This window comes from Excalfactoria chinensis, chromosome 1 (genome assembly GCF_039878825.1).
Source record: "Excalfactoria chinensis isolate bCotChi1 chromosome 1, bCotChi1.hap2, whole genome shotgun sequence".
NCBI lineage: Eukaryota > Metazoa > Chordata > Aves > Galliformes > Phasianidae > Excalfactoria > Excalfactoria chinensis.
In genome coordinates this window covers 126,175,681-126,199,291 of record NC_092825.1, presented here as the reverse complement: position 1 = coordinate 126,199,291, position 23,611 = coordinate 126,175,681, and the positions used below count along the sequence as shown (strand labels likewise).

The following is a 23,611-nucleotide window of genomic DNA, read 5'->3' as shown; positions in this document are numbered from 1 at the left end:
ACTTCTGGGGATAAGACATATAACAATGGTTTTTGGTGGCCCGCTTATGGAACGCTGTATCAAAATAAGCCATCTTCTAACAGATCAGTGAGAGGTTTTGCTGGGTTTTCTGCTTTGGCTTTTAATGCAGCATTTTCTGGCTGAGAATGTTTGAGAAGATAAAGCTAAAAGCACTAAAACTGTTTTCCTAGAACATTTTTTTCCCTCAAAGTATACTGTTACAAATTAGACCATTTGACCTCTTTGCTACCAAGAGTTTTGAGGCTGAAAGTTCCATTTCTCATAATGAACTTAAGATACTAATGCATTTTGTTACTTTCATTTTTTTTTTTCTTCCTATCAACTTTTATCTTATAGGTTGAACTTTAATACATTACTCTCTACCTTTCTAGGTGCCACTGCCGAGGAGATAAATCAGCACTGGGAATGGCTGGAACAAAACTTGCTGCATACTTTGTCTGTTTTTGACAATAAAGAAGACATTGTTAGCTTTGTTAAGGGGAAAGTAAAGGTAGGAAAACTGTCTTACTTTTGTCCAATTAGTTGTAGGAAGTTATTGTCATTCATATGTGTTCTCGTTCATGTTAATACTATTTTTTAGTTGAGCGTGCTGATCCAGCTAGTGTTCATCCTGAATGCAGTTGATCACCAGATTGCCTGTTTTTCTTGCTTGTGTTCAATTATTTTACTTCTTCAATAATCACTATAAGTAGTCTTACTGATCTGTTTCCACACAGACTTGTAAGAAGCAAGAAAGTGTTTATGCAATTGTGTTTTCACACAATGACTATATAGGTAGAGGCTTCTTGTAGAGCAGTGACTCCTAGGTCTTCTTTTGGCCAAGTCTCACTATTGGCTTGACAGTGCTGACTGTGCCTCCAAGGGGAGCAGGAGGACCTCCTATCTGAGCAGGCACCTCACTGGTGGTGTCACCCATGACACAACTTCTAAACTCAGATCACCTTGATCTGTTGTGAGGTGAAAAATATCTTTTCTGTCACACGGTCAAAAGGATGCCAGGCATTTGGCCAGGTTCTGCACGATGCTTAGAGGAAGGTTATGACCTGTTGGTTTTCCAGTAAATGCTGACAGTCAAAGTGGCAGTACCGACTGCCAGGTGGACAGTGAGTTTGTCTCCAGTGCTTAGGGGCAGCTGTCCTCTGGTGCAGAGCTGGCCTCTGCCCAGTGAGCTGGAGCTGTGAGTCTGTCATGCTGCTCTCATGGGCTCTGTATGCAGCAAAACCCAGCAATTGTGAACTGTAAATAGGTGATTTTGCCAGACATACTGAAAAAGTCAAAGAAAAACAACAAAAACAAACAAACCCAAAATAGAACCGTGGCGGCAACAAGGACAACAAAAAACACAAAAAAAGAACTCCAAAACACAGAACACCCTGCAAACAGAATCCCAGGAAAAACCACAGCTGAGAGTCTTGATCTGGAAGTGTTCTAAGTGTATGAGAGATGTAACCGCTGCAGCAATGCACCCCTTTGTGAAAATTGCAAATCAGCTTGAATTTCTTCTTTCAGAAGGAGCTGTGCTATTAAAATTTGAATGAAAAGCTTGTAACTTGCTTGAATGCAGATACTGTAGATCTGTCATCTGTTGTCTTCTTATTGAATCAGGCACTGATTGCAGAGGAAACAAGCAGTAAGCTCGCCGAGCAGGAGGAAGACCCTGAAAAGTTCCGAGAAGCCCTGGTGAAATTTGAGTCCAGGTTTAATTTTCCTGAAGCAGAGAAGCTGATCACCTATTATTCTTGTTGCTGTTGGAAAGGAAAAGTTCCTCGGCAAGGCTGGCTTTATTTGAGTATCAATCATCTCTGTTTTTATTCCTTCTTCCTGGGCAAAGAATGTAAGTGTAAATATGTAAGAAATCTAGCACTGTGGAGAGAGATAAACAGAACTGCTTTGAAATGCAAAAGGAGTTGGGATTTTTATGAAAAGTGTAATTCTTCCCTGAGATTTTTATTATTTGGATGAAAGATCTTGTTTAATTTGGGTTTTACTTCTTCCTTTGTGCTTACATTTCAGCACTAATCTGGTAATAAAAATGAGAACACAAGAGTTTGCAGTCACGGTTACTCTGCAGTCCTTTTTCCTTTTTTTTTTCCACGTGAAGCAGGCTTAAAACGTACCAGACCTCCTACAGCTTCAACAGCTGGTTTTAGTGCTGCAAACAGTCGGCCGAGAGCTGATGGGAGCACATCGCCGCCAGCACCGCTGAGTGCAGGGTCGGGCGGTGAGGCAGGAAAGGAAGCGCTGCCTGGGGGAGAGAGCATGGTGCTAGGAGTGCGTGAGGTTGCTGCGGGGCTGAAAATAGCACAGGAAGCACAGCAGTGACACTGCTGCTGCCCCGAGTCCTCGCCATCCTGCTGTAGTGAGCACGGTAGTATCGACCTACACTGCCATGACTGTAGCAGGAATTACATAGCGATTAGGAAAGCTGTAGCATTCACTGGTGCACTAGTGCGAACGTAAGAAAGATAAAAGAGAGAAACTGGCAATTGTGAAGATTTAGAATCATAGAATTAGTTGGGTTGGAAGGGACCTTTAAGATCATCTTGTTCCAGCCCCCTTGCTGTAGCCAGGGACACCTCCCACTAGACCAGCTTGTTCACAGCCCCATCCCAGCCTTGAATGCTTCCAGGGAGAGGGCTTCCACAGCCTTGCTGGGTAACCTGTTCCAGTGTCTCACCACCTTCGCAGTAAAGAATTTCTCCCTGTTATCTAGTCCAAATCTACTCTCTTCCAGTTTAAAGCTATTTCCCCTTGTCCTGTTGCTACACGTCCTCATAAAAAGTCTCTCCCCAGCTTTCCCTTAGGCCCCCAACATAAAGTGCAGAAGTACATACCAAGAGTTAGGGATCCTTTTTCTTCATACTTTGTTTCATGCCAGTTATTTTGTCATATCTGCAAAAGGTGACTGGCAGAGTTAGATTTAAGAAACTGTTATGCCTTGTAAATACAGAAGCTGAATTTTGCTTGAAAGACTGTAGCAATGTTTCTAGATATCTGAGTCCTTGATTAATCTTCTTGTTTTCTCTTTAGTGTCAAGCATTTTGCTTTGTGATTTGTTTCTGCTTGCCGTCATTGCAGACTTTCTCTCTTTAAGCAGAGATATCCAATCTGCCAAAGCAGGCGAAGCAAAAATTACACTTACTAATGACAGATAATGGGGGAAGGAGGAAGGAGAGAGAAAAATCCTTTGTACTGTTCCATAAGTTTTGTTTCTGCAATATCACAGGTCACTAAATGATACTGGAAGTACAATTTCACACTGTATTCTTTAAGGAGAAATCACTTTTTTAAGTAACTCATTATGAAAATGCAAAAACAACAACAAAAACAACAAAAAACCCAACAACAGCCCAACCTCAAATAATTACATGTTTGTAACCTTTTATTTTGAACATGGAAAATAGGCCGTTTGCTCACTGTTACAGTCAATGGCATCGCCTTTGTGGTCCATACACGGAAAGGTGAAATAAAAAGCAGTGGGAAGTCTTATATGTTGAAGTGCTGTCTAGCTCCCTGATTCTGATAAAGAAGATTGCTTCTGTTTAAAACCCGATGCTTTGTCAGATTGATGAAATGCTTGTATTACACTGAATATTCAGATTTGCTGTAGCTCTGTTCATTTTTCTTTGCGGAGTCTCCTTCTCTGGAGATATTCAAGACCCACCTGGATGCCTACCTGTGTGACCTGGTGTGGGGAACCTGCTTTGGCAGGGAGGTTGGTCTCGATGATCTCTGGAGGTCCCTTCTAACCCCTGCCATTCTGTGATTCAGTGATAAGTAGAACAAATGATTCATTGTCTTTCCTTTATTCAGGTAGCAATCACAAATCTGTCTAATTCCGGTCAAGCAAATATTGCTAATAAATTGCATTTATTGCGTTATCTCCCATCTTCTTGGGGGAGGGGGAAGAGGGTTTCAATAGAAATAGTTCTTTTATGTGTTTTAACTCTATAAAATTTCCCCCAGACTGTAGATTGTAATCTCTTTATAGTAGAAGTGCTAAATCTTCAGCTTCTGGCAGGCCTGTTGCCTTCTCTGTGTTTTATTTTTTGTTGAAATGACCTGGAATGCAGTACTGGAACCTGTTTTCAGCTTGTCATAAAATTTATGTGAGCACAGGCTATGTGGAACGTATTTTCGAGACAAGTCTCCTTTCAGCTAAGTTTCTAAAGTATTTGCAGCACTCAGTGGGATTTGCCTGTCAGGTTTCTTGCAAGGACATGCCGGAGTTTGTTTCTTTACATTTTTAAGTTACACTCGTATTTTGCTAAATCCTTGAAGACTTTGTACCTTTCAGTCAGAAGTCGGGGCCTAGTACAGTACGCTGTTTCTGTGACAAGCACTGTGCAGCCTATTTGCTCCTGACTTGCTTGAACAATAGTGCTATTGCTACAGCACTCTTTTAATCTTTCTTCCCTTGGCTGTGCCGATACGGATGACTTTGTGACCATTTGCAACACTTTGTGTGTGTTGACGCAGCTGTGCTTTATGTACGTAAGAAAAAAATTAACCTGCAAATAATCTCGACAGCTGTGGTTCTTGTAGTACAGAAAACTTGCTGAGGGTGGCTGCTTGTATAATTAATGATTGTGGATAAGTGTCATACATACATGACAATGCTTGTTATTACTGCCTTTTTATTACTTTATTGGCATCAGGAGACCAGCTAGGGATGTTAGGAGATGTAGCCTTGATGTTTATTGGCGCATAGAATACTGGGAAGCATCCAACAGCTAAGTAGAAATTTAATCTATTTTAGAGTTCTTTCCAGACTAATTTCTACCCGGAGGTTCGCATGAGAGGCAAGTAATGTCTCTGAGTGGCTGTCTAAAATAAGCTGATTCTTTTCTTTGTATTTATATGATTTGACAGAGTGTTTAAGTATGGGGAACTGTGTCCTGTACTTTTTCTTTTCCGTAAACAACTTTAAATGCATTTAGTGTTTATGGCAAAACTTGCCAGCGTACTTTTTAAGTAAAAAGCAACCAGAACAGGAAGATCCCAGCACCTAGGTGGTTTTCTTTGACACCCCGTTTATGGTAGTACTTAAACTTTACAAAAGAAATTAATGTACGAAAACTTATTTTTCAGGAGAGTTACCTTTATTTTAGTTTTAAAATACTGTGTATATAACTGGAATAGGTTTCCCAACTGCCTAACACTTCACTTTTGCAAGGTTACAAGCCCTACCCCTTTTTTCTCCCTACTCTTGAAATCCACCATTTTTTTCTGGTAGTAATGAAAGCTGCAGAAATGACTTCCAAAGAAGCAAAGGTTCAATAGAGACAGAGCTCTTCGGTCTAATGCTTCTTAAGAATAGAGATGAAATTCTGAGGGAGAGATTCTCAACAACGTAATCTGTTGCAGTGAAGGAGAACATATGCATAGTAATACCAAGCATTTCATCTTTTCCTTAGCCTTTGTAAAGATGAGCTTATCCTCTTTGCTGTTTGCGTTTTCTGAATTTGTGTATGTTTCAGGTATGAACGGTTTAAATGGGCATTTCTAATTCACTCTTGGTCTTTCTGCAATGGCAGTGAAACTCATCATTCCTTGGGTTGAGGTCCAGAAGTTGGAGAGAACCTCCAATGTCTTCATGACTGACACAGTCCGTGTCACCACGCCAAATAAAGAGCGTGATTTCTCCACCTTCCTCAATATCGCTGAGGCATTCCGGATCATGGAGCAGCTGGCAGATGTAACTCTCCGAAGGCTACTGGATAATGAGATCTTTGAGCTGGATCCAGGCCTACAGGATCCTACTCAGATTACCAAGAGGTAAGAGGCAGAACTGCTCTTCCATGTGTGAGCAGGGGTTCAAAAGTGGATTTTCTGGATTGCATTGTTAGCTGGGTAAGGCTTTAAAGAAAAAAGCCCCACAGATTTTACAGTGTACTGCAGTGTGTCAAATAATGTTGTGTACAAGATACTGTTTTTTTCCATTTTGCTTTTCTTCACTGAATATCACTGTAGTTTTTACTTGTTTTATAAGTACTGTTTCTTGTGTAGCACAAATAACAGGGATATTTTCAGTTGTTCCTGAGGAATGGCATTCCTTTGTTGATAATATCAGTAGTGTATAGGCTTTCCTAGTGCTGACGGTAGAAGGGTAACTGACACATGGAATCTCCTGCTAGGAGGATTGCCATAGCTGACTTAGCAAGCATTCGTAGGACCCAAAAACAGACAGGCTGTTGCAACAGATTAATGTGCCGATGTCAGCTTTAAACAGCGCATCCCTGAAATGCATCTATGCATTCCTCTCCCACTGCAGAAATGCACTGAATGCTCAGGGAGAAGATTGATAACTATTTTCCTGCCCAGTGGCATAAGACAGAACTTTGTGTTTATTTGCTGGTATGTGAAAAGGGAAGAGAAACTGCAGGGAGGAATTTTAGGTGGGCACAGTGTAATATCCAAAACTGGAATTTGCCTGGGGCATCAGTGTTCGTGTGCTCGTCCATAATGTATGTTTTCTGAATGGAGTGTGTTTGGAGCGCTGATAACATTTCCTGCTCTTCCTTCCTGCCCTCCTGCCAGAGGTACAAAGGGAATTACCCAGGTGTTGCTTACAGGGTGAAATGCAGGGAATGCACAGTGTTGTTTCCCAACAAACAGAAACATGCCCAGTAGCCGTTGTGTTGCTTTTGGGTGGCATTTTTGCAGCGATGTTGGATATATGTCTTAGGGAGACAGTTGTGCAAAGTTTAGTATTAAACTTTTACAGCCTTACTGTTTTAAAACTGTTTAAAGCATGAAGACATTGGAAGTTTCTCTCCAGCTTTCCCTTTAATTTCCTATGTACACACAGTAAGGGAAATGACTGACACCAGGATTTCATCCATGATATCATCAAGGAGTTCATTGGGGTTGTTTGTTAGAGTGATACAGTGGTGAGCAGCCATGAACTTCCTTACAGGCTTTTTTTTATCGTAGCCAGGACTTCTCTAAACACAAAGGCTGTCATTGTTTTTCACTGTGTGTGTAACTGGATATTGTTAACACTGTGGGCTTTTTGCCCAAGAAATGTAGTTTATGTCCTTTGACTAACGTAGGATATGACTTTGAGTAATAGGTTTTATTGCAACCCATTTCCATGCTTTACAATTCCACCACCCTCCTGCTTTTGGGCTGAAAAGTTAGATCCATAAAACAAGGGAAGTAAATCCAAAAGAAGTGTAACAATCCACAAGAGACATTTTCGGCATCTACTGATTTTTAACTCTTAACTGTCTCTTCTCAAAGGAGTTTTTGTATCAAGTAAATGAACAGGATGAAAAGCAAACAAAAAGAAAACAAAGAGGCCCGCCAAGCTAAAATGACAATTACAAAAAGATTAGAGGCTTAATAAGATGCTATAATACGGGGCTGTCAATGAATCAACCTCTGCATACCTTGTGGGATTTTTGGAACGTGGTGTGTCTGTTAGCAAACAAGTAACAGAAACCGTCCCACACATTTAGTCAGAAGTTTTTTTCTTCTTCCTTCCAACTTTAAAAACAAACAGAAAAACCACACGCACACACACACGAAAACAAAACATGAGTAAAGAAAAAGAGGAGAGGAACAAGAAGAGTGGAAGGGAGTAAGAAAATACAATTGATTCCTGGGCAAGATGTTCTCTTAACCACGCTGACGGGCTGTAACTTGAGATGGCAGAAATGAGAAGGTGGAGGATGCTGAAATCCCATTTCCTCTGTGTGATTTAGAGAGGTGGTGCTTGGATGAGCTGCTGTTTCTGGTGCCCTTTGTCACACTTCAGCAAACACTTTGATGTGATGTGATTAAGCAAGACTGCAGTTAGAATAGTAGATAAACTGGTTTTTAACACTAACTTATTTCAGGGGGGTGAACTTTGGTGGGTGAGGTTTTTGTTGCTGCTTTTTTTTCTTTCCTGAAACCATTGTAGTAGTACAAGAACAATTATTTTTCACTTGACATTTTCCCCTAATGATTGTATTTGATATTTCTTGTGCATGATTAGGAATCACATAGCGGTCTATCAAAATGAAAGCAGTAATCCACGCGTCATTAAAGTTACTCCTGCTGTGGCAAATTATGCTTTAGATTTCTTTTGTTTGCTAGGTTTTCTTTTCCAAGAAGCTCATCGCAAAGTCTTTGTGTATAAAATGCATTTTTAATATCAGTATGGTCTATATGCATTCTAAAAAACAGCAATCTTTGATGCTTTCCCTGAGACCCTTGGAGTCATCCTGCTGAGCATGGACGAGACTCTGAGAGGTTGGGGGATTAGACCTGCAGTCTTTGACACCAGTTATGTCAAGACCAGAGTCAAACAAGTCCATGTGCAAGTTTTAGTGCTGCCTGATGAAAGGATAAGGCTTGGAACAATAGATTACATAGGGATTAACGACAAATTAATTGCCATAGAAAGCAAAGTAAAGCAGAGGTGTTGGGGAACTATAAAAGCCATTTCTTGCAGTCATATGTATATGCACCATACAATTTTACTTGAATGCGTGGTAAATGTTCTTCTTTTCCAGTAAGAAGGTCACTAAAATCTCCAGTATGGCTTTCTTGTATTTCTTATTTCCATCTCTTTCGGGATGTAAGGATATTCATCACATTCTTCAAACATAATGAGGAAATTGGTCACATGATTTAAAAGCTTGTGTGCTTCTGTCAGTAAGGTTTCAAAAGCATAATACATTTTTCCAGGCCTGATTTATTTCCTTCATGTGTAACACTGAATTTCTAGGGAGGATGGATTTGTAGCAAATGGGGTTTTTAACACTGACCTAAAGTGAACAGAAACTGAAGTGTCTTGAATTGTAAATATCACTTCAGTCTGCACTGATTCCAGGAACACCATAAACCTTGAGGAACACGGAAGATGTGACAAGGAAGAGCCTCATTTTATTCCTCTGCTTGGCAGAAGGCACGGTTTGGATTATCTCTGCATGTCAGTCATCCAGATGATTGCCTAATACATTTAAGGATTTCCAGCAATGGCAATGCCAGAGCCCATGGTGGTAATTCACTGCCTTACCATTGGTTGGAACGGCTTTCTTGAAGTCTCTTGGAACTTTCTTGCATGTTTTTGAGTCTAATGCTTCTCATCCTATTCATTACAGTGGTAGAGATCAAATGTTTCTCTTTAGAGCAACCATTGTATATTTGGAGATTACTGTGCATCTCCTTTTACTTCTGTAATCGTCACTACTCTGGTTTATCCAGGGGTTTGTTACCTGTCTTGTCTTTAGCGCCTCTGGTAGCTCCTCTCTGGTCACTGCAGGAACACAGTGGTGGGATGTGGGAGTAGCCCCGACCCTACCACAGCCCCAGGCCTTCCCTGCTGCCTTTTGGGAGCTGAAAGCTTCCCTGTTCTGCCCGGTGTGGTGATCCTTCTCTTCCCATCAGCATGACGCTGCTAGCTCATGCTTGATTTACAATCCCTTGTAATCTTGAGGGTGGTATTTCTTTTCTGTTTCGTTTTTTAGAATGTCTTCCAGTAGATTGGTCCCCAGCCTGTATTTGTCTGCTTCTCCTACAACTGAAAATACTTATCATAGATTCATAGTAATAGAATGGCTTGGGTTGAAAAGGACCACAATGATTATGTAGTTTCAAGCCCCCTGCTATGTGCAGGGTCACCAACCACCAGACCAGGCTGCCCAGAGCCACATCCAGCCTGGCCTTGAATGCCTCCAGGTTTGGGTCATCCACAACCTCCTTGGGCAACCTGTTCCAGTGCGTCACCACCCTCTGTGTGAAAAACTTCCTCCTAATATCTAATCTAAACCTCCCTTGTCTCAGTTTAAAACCATTCTCCCTTGTGCTATCACTGTCCACCCTTGTAAACAGCCGTTCCCCCTCCTTCATATGCTCCCTTCAAGTACTGGAAAACCACAATGAGGTCTCCCTGGAGCCTTCTCTTTTCCATGCTTAACAATCCCAGTTCCCTCAACCTTTCACAGAATCACAGAATCGTAGGGGTTGGAAGGGACCTTCAGAGATTATCGAGTCCAACCCCTCTGCCAAAGCAGGTTCCCTATACCAGGTCGCACAGGTAGGTGTCCAGGTGGGTCTTGAATATCTCCAGAGAAGGAGGCTACACAACTCCCCTGGGCAGCCTGTTCCAGTGAACAGGAGAGGTGCTCCAGCCCTCTGATCATCTTAGTGGTGCTCCTCTGGACCGGCTGCAAGAGCTCCACGTCCTTCCTGTACTGAGGGCCCCAGGCCTGGATGCAGTACTCCAGATGGGGCCTCACAAGAGCCAAGTAGAGGAGAATAATCATCTCCTTCTCTCTGCTGGCCACCCGTTTTTAATGCAGCCAAGAACACAGTTGACCTTCCATGCTGCAGGTGCATGTTGATGGCTCATGTCCAGCTTGTCATCCACCAGGACCCCCAAGTCCTTCTCCACAGTGCTGTTCTCAAGGAGATCTTCCCCCAGTTTGTATAAATAACTTGAATTGCCTTCGCTTGGCTTTACTCAACCTCATTAGGTTTTCATGGGCCCACTTCTCCAGCCTGTCCAGGTCCCTCTGGATGGCCTCCTTTCCTTCCAGTGTATTGACTGCACCACTCAGCTTGGTGTCATCTGCAAACTTGCACTCAATGCCATCATTGCATATTGCTTTTTGTCTGCACTACCCATCTCAGTCTGAATTCTGATCCTGTTCTTTTGCTCATTTGTCTCTACCAGCTTCATGTCATGAGCAAATTTGATAATAACGATCTTTGCTCCACTGCACAGGTTGCTAATGAAAATACTGAACAGACACCAGTGTGAGACAGACTCCCGGGAGATGCTCTCCATACAGCCTTACACTTTAACTGTGTGCCTTTGAGGGCTGCTTTCTGGGTACTCTTTTTGGGTACAACAGATTTTCCTTGCAGTGTGGCTGCATTAGTTTCCTTGTAAGGAAATATCAAGACTTTAATGAAGTCTGGCTGAAATATCTGTTGCATCTCCTCCATTTACAAGTCCAGTGTTCCTGCTGTGTGAGGTAATGATGTTGAGTTTACATTTGTCCAGACAAGTCTACATTGGCATTCGTTGGATGGCTTTTCCTAGCTTGCTTATGAGAAGCCTTTCTCGCCACAGAAATTCAACAGGTTTTCTGATCAACAAGATATATATCGCTGTTATTTTCAAAGTCAACTTTCCAAAGTCTGGATAGCAAGAACAGGGCAGTGATCGTTCTGTAAAAGTGAGAGGTCAAGCAGTCTGTGGGGTTTTTTTTTGTTTCCCTATGTCTGTTGCTTGACTTTATGCCATACAGTTCTTTGTCTGGCAACAGGCAGTGGGTGACTCAGCAGGTCCAAAGTGTTGCCAAGTCGACTTCTGTAGGATTGAAAGCAGAGTGAAAAGAAAAGAAAGCCATTTGACAGCAAGGACAGCATTTTAAGTATCCTGATACTTTTTTACTTTAGACTCGTGTGTTATTTCCTGTAGTTTAAAACTCTTGCTAGGTGACGGGTAGGTCACACACACATGGAGTTATCACAGCTTTGACTTGGCAGACCCTTTGAAGTGCCAAAGGCAGAGGCAGTGCAGGAACCCCATAGCCTGCAAGTCAGGAACTGCGTTAGGAGAGAGCTGCTGATTTTTCTGAAGAGCGGGGAACAAAGCAGTTTCATCCTGTAGCCTTTTATTCTTCTGAGGCACATGTAAACATTTGATCTACGTTAGTTTTGTGTGGGGATAGCTTTCCTTCTTTTCTTAGGTGTAGCTGAGTGCACTGCGTTTGCTTACAAACCAAACCACTTTAAATACTGTGAAGCTAGAGAGATTTGGCAGCGTATGGGGGAGTTGTGTTTCTGTTCAGCGCTGCAGGTATTGTGAAACTCAAAATGGAAGTTGTGGGATCTTGCCTGAGTTGATGCTGCGTCATATTTAAGCAATTGCTGTCTTGTTTTCTTGCTATTTCTGAGGGTGAGAAGCCCTACAATTTCCCTGCCTAACAGGAAGCGTTGTCACGGCGTGCCACTTTCCCTCAATTGCATTCTGCAGCAGTAAATGCTGCCCGTATTTCTGCTACCGTTTTTCTCTCCGGACTCCCAGCCTCCAGCAGGCTGGCCTCCCTTTTCTGCACGTTTTTGTCAGGCTCAGCCCCAAGCTGCCGGAGCTGAAGAAGCATCTGACAGCGCTCTCACACATATGGTTTGCATTTTGGGTGGTGCTGCCTGGAGACGGGAATTGGACTGAAAAATGACATCAGCCAACTGGCTCGTTGGTCTAGGGGTATGATTCTCGCTTAGGGTGCGAGAGGTCCCGGGTTCAAATCCCGGACGAGCCCTCTTTTTGGGCAGAGCAGAACCTGATGAGATGCATCAAGAGCCAAGTGTGGGTAGGGTTCTGCGGCTGGGGAGGAATAACCAAGCGTACCAGTATGGTTTAGGGGCTGACCTGTTGGAGGGAAGTTCCGAGGGGAAGGATCTGGGTCGTCCCTCCCTCTCCCAGCACTGGTGTGTGGGAGGTTGACCGAGAGCCACTAATGTCCCAAGAAGGCCAATGGAATTCTGGAGTGCATTGAAAAGAACCTAGCCAGCAGGTCGAGGGAGGTGAATCCTCCTCTCCTCCCCCTCTGCTGTGCCCTGCTAAGACCACAGGTGGAGTAATGTGTCCAGTCCTGGTTTCCCAGAGAGTTCAAAAAAAACGGGGAACTTCTGTAAGGAATCTGGCAGAGAGGCTGCAAAGGTGATGAGAGGTCTGGAGCATATTCCTTGTCAGGAGAGGCTGAGAAACCCGGAGCTGTTCAGCCTGGAGAACAGAAAGATGAGAGGGGGTCTGTCTCATCGCTGATATTTATTAATATCTAAAGTGCAGAAGTCGAGTCATTTGGGGGTGTACTCATTTGGGTGGTGTGCAGCAATAAAGAAGGGGCAATGGGCACAAACTGGAACGCATGGAAGTTCCTTCTGGACATGAGGAAGAACTTCTTTACTGTGAGAGTGACAGAGCACTGTAACAGGCTGCCTAACCTGAGAGGTTGTGGAGTCTCCTTCTATGGACGTATTCAAGACTCATCTGGATGCCTACCTGTGCCAACCTGCTGTAGCAAACCTGCTTTAGCAGGATGTTGGTCTCGATGACCTCCAGAAGTCCCTTCCAATCCTTAAAATTCTGTGATTCTGTGGTCCTTTACGGGTCCCTTCCAGACTGGGGTATTCTGTGATTCTGTTTCTGGGGTTGGCAGTCCCTCCCCCCTTTTACATTATGTTTTGTGCGTGGGGTTGGATGCTGCGTCCTGGTGAAAGTTGCTTGAGGAATTTACTTTGTTTCGGATACGGAAAGTCAAATTTCAGTTGGAAAACCTGTAGCAGTGGATCTTCATGTCTGAAAGGAGCCTGAAGTCCTGGGATATGCAGCAAAATGCAAAGAACTAGACAGAAATTATGGATTTTGGTGCTTTGGAAATAATCGATTCTCAAGTAACAATCTCAGTCTCAACAGAGATTCCGCTCTTTGGTACAATGCATTTTTTAGCATAAAGGTATAGAAGCTGCAGTAGCCACATACCTTCTGGGAGGATCTTACCTTCCTGGCTCAATAGCAGCAGAGAGCAGCTCCACACAGACCTGCCTGCAGATGCTATCAGTAACATTCATCTGTGTTGTGCAGGAATGGAAAATATTTTTGTGCTGAGTTAACTAGGAGGCATATCCTGATCTAGCTTTGTCACAATAGCAGTTCACCGTGGGCACTTATTTCGAGTTTCTTTTGCTGTGGAATTTTAACTTCAGAACAAACTTTTTCTCTTCCTTTACGGAGAGAGCTTTTCTTTGTTCTTTGTGGAAAACAGGAGGCTATTTGTCTGTTTTCCTTGGATAATCCCGTGAAGGATGATAATACTTTAGAAGGAAACAAAGGCCAAATGCTGTGAAGTGTGGTGCGTCTGTTGTCACAGCGACAGGTCCGCCCCTCTCATTGCTCAGTTTGTTTTGGGTTGTCCGTCTCCCTTTTTCTTTGCAGAGTAAACTGAAGTGAAACACACAGTTTATTTGCTGAAGAAGAGGCTACATCTGTGCAAACTTCTTAAACAGCAGGGCTGGTGCAGGGGAGGGTGTTTGCAGAAGAGGAGGGGGGAAGGGAGGACTGGAGAGGGGATTTATAGCCACGCTGTACCACTCCCTGCTGCACTTCAGCCCCTGCTTTAAATCCTCACTGTGGAACAAAATAACAAAGTCAAAGGTTTTTGTTTTGTTTTGTTTTTTTTCCTCCTAAGGTGAATCATGTTTGGAAAAATTTACTTGTAAAGAGGGTGATAGAATTTTGAGTCCCGTAGATTCTGGAACTGCTGTTGGCAAGATAATAGTTATGGCCTGTTTCTACTGTAATTGCATAGCTTAATAAACTACTGCAGAATTCTTCATTAAAAAGGGAGGTGAAAAAAATCCTCTGAACTCAATTCTGTGTTACCATGGCCCAGCAATGAAAGCTTAAGGCTTTTTTTATTATTTTAATTGCCACAAAAATGTGGATGGGTGAATAGAAACAAGCCTAATTCAATCTGGATGTAGCTGATGCTGTTGTTCCTTCCTAAATCTAAGTGACCCAGACTCGTTTTGCATTTGCAACTCTTCTGAGGCAGAGACCTTTGTAAGTTAGTGACGCAATTGTGTCACCATCCTTAACTCTTCTGTTACTGATCGTTCTGGGTGGTGCTTATTGAGTAAATGCATCACTTTTGGATGCAGGTGCAAATCGCTGGAGTGATGTTGGTAATGCTACCAGGACAGGAAACAAGGAACTCAAAGCTGATCCCTGTTGCTCAATATGCATTCATCAGATGAAAGATTTAGTTATCTCCTGGGCATTGAAACCTGTAACTCTTTGAGGCTGGAAAGTGGTATAGCAGCCAGAGAAAGTGTATGGCTATATAATAATGGTAATAAAAAAGACTACTCATTTAAATTAATTTTCTTCCCTTTTCTAGTCATTCAAGTAGTTGCTTTTGATCTGTTGATAAGAAAGTATTGATGATGGTTCTTTTCATTTCTAAGTTAGGCAGTGAAGATTGCTCTGCATGGTGCTTTTGTTCTCTATCCCTTGCTCTTGGTGAGCCTAAGAAGAAGAACCTTGTGCACGGTGCCTTGGCTTTCAGAGTCCTGTGATTTTCTTTTAATGCTTTCTCCTAAGGGATCTTGAAGCCAGAGCACAGAATGAATTCTTTCGGGCCTTCTTCAGATTGCCCAGGAAGGAGAAGCTACATGAAGTTGTAGACTGTTCACTCTGGACACCATTCAGTCGCTGTCACACAGTGGGAAGGATGTACACTTCAGACAGTTATATCTGTTTTGCCAGCAAGGAAAATGGCTCCTGCAATGTTATCATCCCACTTAGAGAGGTAGAGTTGTTCATTTCAAGTCCTTATCTACCTTTATCTGCTGTCACTTAATTTACCCACAAACTATTATTTGATATTAAGAGTGAGGTGCTTGTGTGTATCGTGCCTACAAGACTGTTTAAAGTTCATTCTGGGACTCATTAGAACATGAGTTCTCAGGATTATGCATGGGTGAGTTAATGAAATTGTCAAAATGAAGCATGGGCTGTAGGACAGGCCACTGCAAGGTCGGAGTCTGATTGGTCCAGGACTGGGACAGTGCTCCTGTCTCAGCTCCATGAATGCATAAGTCCAACTTGCTGTCAGTGGAGACTTCAGCTTGGACCCAGTCTGGCAACATAAAAGCATCCTTAACTGGGATCAGTGCTTAGAAGTGTTGAATCTCTCCCTCCTCAGACGGACTCTAGCAAAGCCATGCATACTTTGCAGACCTGTGGGGCAGTGAGAAAAGGGAGAATTCTGGAAAGAGTGATGAGTTGCTAAATTTCCATAAAATTAGAGACTTATTTAAATAGAGGGAGAATGCATGGGAAGGTGGTGGGAGTGAAAGAGTAGAAGGGAATTGTCAGCAAACATCTGCCTGATTTACTGTGGATGTGTTATGATCTCTTAATTAAAGCTTTCCTTTCATCCTCAACTAATAGCAGAGTAACATCCAAATGATATAGATCCTAACTGCAGCAACTTATCTTTCACTCTTACAGAAATAGAAAACAATAAGAGAGTAGTGTTAAATACTTCATCACAAACAACTAAGCAACTGTTTCCCCCCCCCCATCTTCTAAAGTTTGAACATAAATTTCCTCCTCAGTCCCATTGAATTTGATCAAGTTGACCTTTTCTAAATCTAATATTAATCATCGCTCCCCTTTCTTATCTTTCCTCTCAGTCTGCTCTGCCAGAGTGGGCGGCAAAGTTGAAATAAAAACAAAACAAAAGGAAAAACAGCTGGGATACTTTTGGCTGCCCGCTGTGAACTTCTGAAGATACCATAAACTTTGGGTGGCAGAATATGTCTGGCTAAGGAAAGCGAATATGAATAACTGCTTTTAAAACATGCATGCAAATGAATGCCGGTTTTGTAAATCGTGGTGCGTGTGAAATGTTGGAAGGTGTTTCTGTAGATGTGTGCATAATGTGTTTTCTTTGATGTTTCTGGAAAAGGTAATCAGTATAGAGAAGATGGAGGACACAAGTCTTCTTCCTAATCCCATCATTGTTAGTATAAGGAGCAAGACTGCCTTTCAGTTCATTGAGCTGAAGGAACGGGATGCATTGGTGGAGAACCTACTCCAGAGGCTAAAAGAAGTGAACTCCAACAACCCAGTGCACTGTAACAACCTGCAAAGTAAGAACCAGGTACTGAACTTTGGTGGCTTTTTGAATTATGAATTCACTGTGTTTATGCACTGGTTTGTTGTGCTGCTCTTCTCAGGGATCGGCTTTGGTCTGGTGCTGTCTGATGCCTTTGGTATTGACCAGCGCAGTGGTGTGGAGGGTACCCATGGTGCAGTTGTGGAAGCCAGTGCAGTTGCTTGCACCATTATGGTGGAAGCCAGTGTTGCCCTTCACAGAGGCCTCAAAAATCTGATGGAGTGGCTGATAGAGATTTTGTGAAGTTCAACAGAAGTGAAAGTGAGGTCTGGCAGAGTAGCCTCATGCAGAGGAGAGGCCTGGGCTGGCCGGCTAGAGAGCAGCTGGGCAGCAGAAGCATGGAGCTCATGGTCACATGAGCCAAGCACATTGGTCAGCAGTGCCCTCTTACAGTGAAGAGGGCCAGTGGACTGTGGGGTTGTGAAACTTTATGTACTGCTTTCTTTTATTCAGTGCTTATGAGTGTGATCTTGAATGCAGTGTCCAGTTTTGACTCTGCCTCACCAAGCAAGAAAAACAATGATAAACTTTAGAAAGTGCCCCGGAGGGCCACAAGATGACTGTAGGTTGAAGTACATGACTTATGAGGTGAGGCTGAGGTCAGCAAGGATACTTAGAAGTTACTAACAACAGTGGTTTCAAAGGAACAACTCTTCTCTGGCATACAAATAAATGGTAATATGAATAAAGTCTTGAGTAAGACCTTTCCTCCTGGAAACATTTTGATGCAACAGGCAAAGCTAGTCCAGGAGGCAGGCTGCTGCTTGTTTTGAATGCTGTTTGGGAGGCGATTCTTAACCTCTTCTTGTTTGTCGCCTCCTGTGGACTTGCACTGCAGAACACTCCTGTTTTCACATCCACGTGTGTGCTTGGGGGCTGTGAGCCTGGCAGCCCAGGAATGGAGGCTGCCCAAAGCAAGGACAGAAGTGAATGCGACAAGGAGAGCAGTTACTTGCTCAATGCTGAAGCACTGAGATCGGACTTTCATCAGTCGGGAATGGCAGGCCTTGATTTTGGAAAGGTACGGACAATTTTAGGGATGTTGTAAGTTTCTCTAAAAAAAAGAAAGAGAAAATAAAAAAGAAAGCAGGTAATTCAAAATTCAAACAGGTAATTTTAGTGAAGTAAACTCGGAATTGCCTGGAGAAGTTACATGTGTGCTAAGTTAAGGAATAGCCATTTTAAAATTTATTTGCATGTTTTATTAATTCTTCTTTCCCCATTCCTTTCTGATGAATATTTATAATGTTTTTCCCTATCTTCAGTTGTGTTCTCCCTCCTTATGTGGTGATTCACATATGCAAAATGGGCATTGTTTAACTCCTTAGTTAGACTTCCCACATCCTTTGGTGATGGAAATATCTCGTGGAATTTCTAAGATGTAGAACGTTTCTTGTTTATAAGATCTCTCACACACACACGATTTGGTCTTTTAAAGATACTTTCCTGTTTGCAGTCTAGGGAGCAAATCAAAGAGAGTCTATGGGATGACCATTTTGTGGAGTATGGCAGAACCGTATGCATGTTTCGCACAGAGAAGATCAGAAAACTTGTTGCTATGGGAATCCCTGAATCCTTAAGGGGCAAACTGTGGTTGCTCTTCTCAGGTGAGCACCTGTAGACGTGTTGGCTGCAGTCATGTCTGATTCTGTGCGTGGCAAAACATTTAGGTAGAAAATTTCACAAGGGCAATTAAATATCTTATGTGTTGAGCTTATGTGCTTAAGGATTACAAGTGATCGAGTACTGAAATAAGAACAGCAAGTAAGTACCTCAGTGGATGGTTGGAATTTTGTCTCAGGGCATGATGACACAATGTGCAGAAAAACATAACATCTGCTTTATCTGTGTAATTTAAAATTAACGTCATGTTTTCATAAAGTAATGCTCTTTTCCGAGGAGCAATTTGATTTTAGCATAAATATTGATTTAACTCTGCTCAAATCAAATTACTGCAAAATAATGACATCTTCAAGTCAGCAGCGCTGCTCCTGCTCCATGGTGGAAGTTGGCAGGAGTAACAGAAACTAAAGATGGAAAAAACAACTCGTTTCACCCATAGATCTGGCAGAGCCAAAAAAGTTCCTGCAGCATGATCTCAAGTTTAGTCCTTAATCCAACATACAACATGGTCAAACATTTGTGTAGCGTACAACTTTTTAAAGCCACTCGTGTCTCTTCCTCCCTTCTGGCTGCTTCCAGACGCTGTGACGGATCTTGCCTCTCATCCTGGTTACTACGTACATCTAGTGGAGGCCTCCATGGGCAAGTGTTGTATGGTGACAGAGGAGATTGAGCGTGACCTTCACCGCTCACTGCCTGAGCACCCTGCCTTCCAGAGTGAGACGGGGATAGCGGCGCTCAGGAGGGTGCTGACTGCCTATGCGCACAGAAACCCCAAAATAGGATACTGCCAGGTGAAAAGCTCCTACTAGCAGGATAATGCTGCTTTTCTTTTCCTTCCTTCCTTCCTTCCTTCCTTCCTTCCTTCCTTCCTTCCTTCCTTCCTTCCTTCCTTCCTTCCTTCCTTCCTTCCTTCCTTCCTTCCTTCCTTCCTTCCTTCCTTCCTTCCTTCCTTCCTTCCTTCCTTCCTTCCTTCCTTCCTTCTTCTTTCTTCTTTCTTCTTTCTTCTTTCTTCTTTCTTCTTTCTTCTTTCTTCTTTCTTCTTTCTTCTTTCTTCTTTCTTCTTTCTTCTTTCTTCTTTCTTCTTTCTTCTTTCTTCTTTCTTCTTTCTTCTTTCTTCTTTCTTCTTTCTTCTTTCTTCTTTCTTCTTTCTTCTTTCTTCTTTCTTCTTTCTTCTTTCTTCTTTCTTCTTTCTTCTTTCTTCTTTCTTCTTTCTTCTTTCTTCTTTCTTCTTTCTTCTTTCTTCTTTCTTCTTTCTTCTTTCTTCTTTCTTCTTTCTTCTTTCTTCTTTCTTCTTTCTTCTTTCTTCTTTCTTCTTTCTTCTTTCTTCTTTCTTCTTTCTTCTTTCTTCTTTCTTCTTTCTTCTTTCTTCTTTTTTTCCCTTCTTTCTCACTTTTATTGTTCTAATGGGAATCATTTGAACTGTGGTTTTGATTAATAATGTCTTTATAGTTATGGAAAATGCATACCTTTGGGCATTAGTTCTGAATTACTCTGGAAAACAAGCATGCTCTGCTTTACCAAAAGCATTCCCTCAGCATTCTGCAAACTGCATTTAGAGGCGGGGAAAAAAAAAAACTGATGCTTTTGTTTGTTTGAGGGTGAGTTTCTTGCACAATACTTGGAGACAGTGCAAAGGGAGCTGGCCTACGCAGATGAGATTCACACAGTGCACTTGGGCAGAGGTCTAATGAAGCTCTGCTCTTTTTTCCAACACTGATGACAAACGATGACGTTCTTTACCCGCTGTCACTTAAATTAATATCTTTGCCTTCTGTGCAGCTCTGAATTCTAGCTAATGTCGTAACAGTCCCAGATTCTCACTCTTCTTTTGAAATACAAATACAAAAAGGGGGGAAAAGCAGGCCCCAAACATCTCGCACTGTCAGCTACCTACTTTGCCTCTGGGCAAATCCAGAGTTGTGCCTTTCTTAGTCGTTTCTTATTACTCTTAGGAAAAGCAGCATTTGTAAGCTTGAAAAACTCGTTATGCCCTTTTTGGGTTGTAATTATGTATTCACTGACTGTTACCTTTCCTTGGCTGCTTTTGCCAGCTGCTTACATCAAGTTAGGCTATGTTTATTTAAAAATATCCACAACTTAGCTTTTGCCAGTAGGTTTTGCTGTCACTAATAAATCTTGATTTTCTTTTTTCCCCTTGTAAGTCTATGAATATTTTGACCTCTGTGTTACTGCTGTATGCCAAAGAGGAAGAAGCCTTTTGGCTGTTGGTCGCTGTGTGTGAACGAATGCTCCCAGATTACTTCAACCACCGAGTGATAGGTAAGCTGACATCTCTTCCACTCTTCTTGCTAACTGGGAAGGGTCAGCTGGGTGGCACTGGGAGAACTAAGTACAGTTCTGCTGAGATGCAGAACCCATGAGTGAGGTGGTCCATATGCTTGTGTACTGTGGAAAGAAAGCAGTGGCGGCTGTTTAAGTTCCAGTGTTATTTTTTAGATGAGAGAGTTTGAGCTGCAAGAGCTGTAAACATACAGTCTGCTTCTTATAGTTTGCCTGTTTTTTTTCTCCTGCTGGTCAGAAGGTAGTAGAGCTTTTGCCTGCTAGATAAAAATAGAAGAGCTTGTGTGTGTCTTGGTTAGCAGTGTTAGAGATTCTAGCTGTTTCAGATCGGTTTAGGAAAGATCTGCAGGCTGTTTTTGAGCTGATGTGTCTGCATTGCCTAGCTGCTAGAGTAATTTTAGACATGCGTCTAAAGTGACCCTTTGTAATGAGTGCTGGTACAAAACCAGATTGCTAAAAGCGAGGCACAGCAATAAGAAATAACCCCAGTTCCTCTGCAGCATATGCTTTGTACTGCACATGGCATGTCTTTGCTTCATTGCAATGCAGCTGTTTTAGAAACTGTTGTGAAAATAATCATGTAAATTGCTAATGCCTGCCTCCTGCACAGGAAGAGAGGAGCTGAGCTGCTTGACAGAGTAATTGCACACAGACATGCAAGAAAAAATATTTGTTCTTTGCAGTCTCTTTAACTTCCTCCTCTTACAGAAATATCTCATAGCTTTCTCCTCTTCAATACTAACATTACTCTTTAGTGTCTGCCATTACACTGTTGCTGTACCAAAGGGAAGGATCTGGTCACTTGTGAGGAGGAGGGGATAGGAGGAAGGGCCCAGCAGTAGTGGTTCTGGAGGCTAGAGTTGGTGTTGGCAGTCTAGTGCTTCCTGAGGAGCTGTGTGGGGAGATTTCTAACCATTTTCTTTAGGTGGGATTGTAATACCTCCTGATGCTGATAGTAACTGCCTTGTCACTGAACTGGCAGGTATAATTAAAGCAGAATTATAGTCAGCTAGATGCTTAGAATATTCGGTGGTGTTTCCAGTGTCACTGGTATTTTCAGCTAGTGGATTAGGCAGTGTAATTCTCCACACTTGTTAGGACTTCAGTTCTTGTCTTCAAGTGTGACTTTAAAAGCTGCCATCTTGATGACTTACTCCCATGTACACGCATCTCTTTTCATGATTTGAAAAAAGAATAAACTGCACAAATGCCTATTTGTCCTTCTGCATTCCTAGATATCATCAGCCTAAGGCCCGTCTTAATGTCAGTGCTTGCTGGGTAATTGCTTGTAAAGTAGAATTCCCCACATGCAGATAAACTTGAATATTCCCACATGGCTAGTCATATCACTACCCTTGTGTTGTGCTTGGAATTTGTATCTTGCTTGTCACTCACCATGGCTACAGCCTACACTGTGTGAAGGCTGATAGTCATGGTTGTGCTGTCTCTCTGAAGACAGAGAAAATAAGAGAACCTATCCTCTGGGTACCACACAGAAAGATGGGTAGTGCTGTAACTCCAATAGAAATACTACTGTGCAAAAGATAGTAGCAGGGGGAGTGGTCAGATCAAGAAGCATTTCTCTTCCCCCCAGTAGAATGGTATCCATGCAGTTTTGCACTGTGACTGGTTCACTGAGTAATTATTTCTGCTGCCTTGATTTATTCTTGACCTTATTGTGGCCAAATTGGTGCTACTAATCTAACCCACCTTGCCTTCTCTGGTTCCTGTTCCTTGAGTTTGTATTCTTGGCTTCACATTTCATTTGACCTTCTTTTTTGATTTGCAACCAACTCTTATCTAAACTTCGTATTGTTTCTTTCTCCACAACACTTCCAAGGCCCAACTTTTCCTTTTTATCCATGCTGTCAAAAATGTTGTCCAAATTCTGATCTCTGTAACTTTAGTAATCTCTGGTCTCGGTATCAAGTCACTGTGCTTTTCCTCTTGAAGTGTGAGTGAGTAAGCTGTACAGTCAAAGCAACTACTGAATTAATGGCCTTGGTTATTCCAGATCTCCTTAGCACCCAGCTTTTTTGTGGCCATTTTCTTTATGACATACAATATCTGAGGCACCTGTACAGGCAGTTGAAGCAAGGATGTATGGCTTGAGAATGCAAGAATGCCTTCTGAATATGTGGAGATGGGATCAGGAAAGCCAGGGCACAAATGGAAGTGAACTTGGGGAGGGATGTGAAAAATAACAAGAAGGGATTCTACAAGTACATTGGGCAGAAAAGATTGGTCAAGGAGAACCTCTGTTAATTGAAAAAGGAGAAATGGCTACAACAGGCATGGAGAAGGCTGTGGTACTCAGCAAGTTCTTTGCCTCTGTCTTTGCTGGCAACCAGGCTTCCTGTGCCTGTTGTGTCGGGGAATCAAAATCCCTCCCATTGTAAGTGAAGAGCAAGTCTGAGACCTGCTAATGAAACCGAACCAGATGACATGCGTTGCAGAGTACTGAAGGAACTGGTTGATGTGGTTGCCAAGTCACCCTCCATAGTATTTGAAAAGTCATGGCTGTCAGGTGAAGTTCCAATTACTGGAAAGGGGGAAACATCACTCCCATTTTTAAGAAGGGGAGAAAAGAAGACCTGGGGAACTTCAGTCTGGTGAGCCTCACATCTGTTACTGGGAAGATCGTGGAACAGATCCTCATGGAACATATGTTAAGGCGTTATCGCTAAGATGAGTGGTGCATTTGAAACAATAGGAGGAAGGGATGCCATCCAGAGAAACCTGGACAAGCTTGAGAAATGAGTCCATTGAGAGTGATGCTGTGGAGGAAAGTCTTGGGAGTCCCACTGGATGAAAAGCTGGACATGAGCCAGTCCAGGAAGCCAACTGCATTCTGGGCCGCATCCACAGAGGGGTGGTCAGCAGGGAGAGGGAGGTGAATGTCCCTCTCTACCTTTCCCTCATGAGGCCCCAGCTGGAGTACTGTGTCCAGGCCTGGGGATCCCAGCACAAGA

General features: G+C 42.6%; 1 protein-coding gene and 1 non-coding gene across 2 annotated transcripts in view; both read left to right on the top strand.

Moving 5' to 3' along the window:
* Positions 1 to 23,611, top strand: part of TBC1D8 (TBC1 domain family member 8) — a 48,805-nt gene that overhangs the window by 13,328 nt on the left and 11,866 nt on the right. Inside the window, exons 3-11 of the mRNA XM_072352704.1 lie at positions 393 to 511; positions 1,627 to 1,855; positions 5,559 to 5,799; positions 15,131 to 15,338; positions 16,503 to 16,697; positions 17,551 to 17,733; positions 18,169 to 18,319; positions 18,915 to 19,129; positions 20,501 to 20,618. Coding sequence (XP_072208805.1) covers positions 393 to 511; positions 1,627 to 1,855; positions 5,559 to 5,799; positions 15,131 to 15,338; positions 16,503 to 16,697; positions 17,551 to 17,733; positions 18,169 to 18,319; positions 18,915 to 19,129; positions 20,501 to 20,618 — 1,659 coding nt within the window. The remainder of the gene's footprint in view (positions 1 to 392; positions 512 to 1,626; positions 1,856 to 5,558; positions 5,800 to 15,130; positions 15,339 to 16,502; positions 16,698 to 17,550; positions 17,734 to 18,168; positions 18,320 to 18,914; positions 19,130 to 20,500; positions 20,619 to 23,611) is intronic.
* On the top strand, positions 12,216 to 12,287 carry TRNAP-AGG (transfer RNA proline (anticodon AGG)). Its single transcript has one exon. It is a non-coding gene; the product is annotated as a tRNA-Pro (tRNA).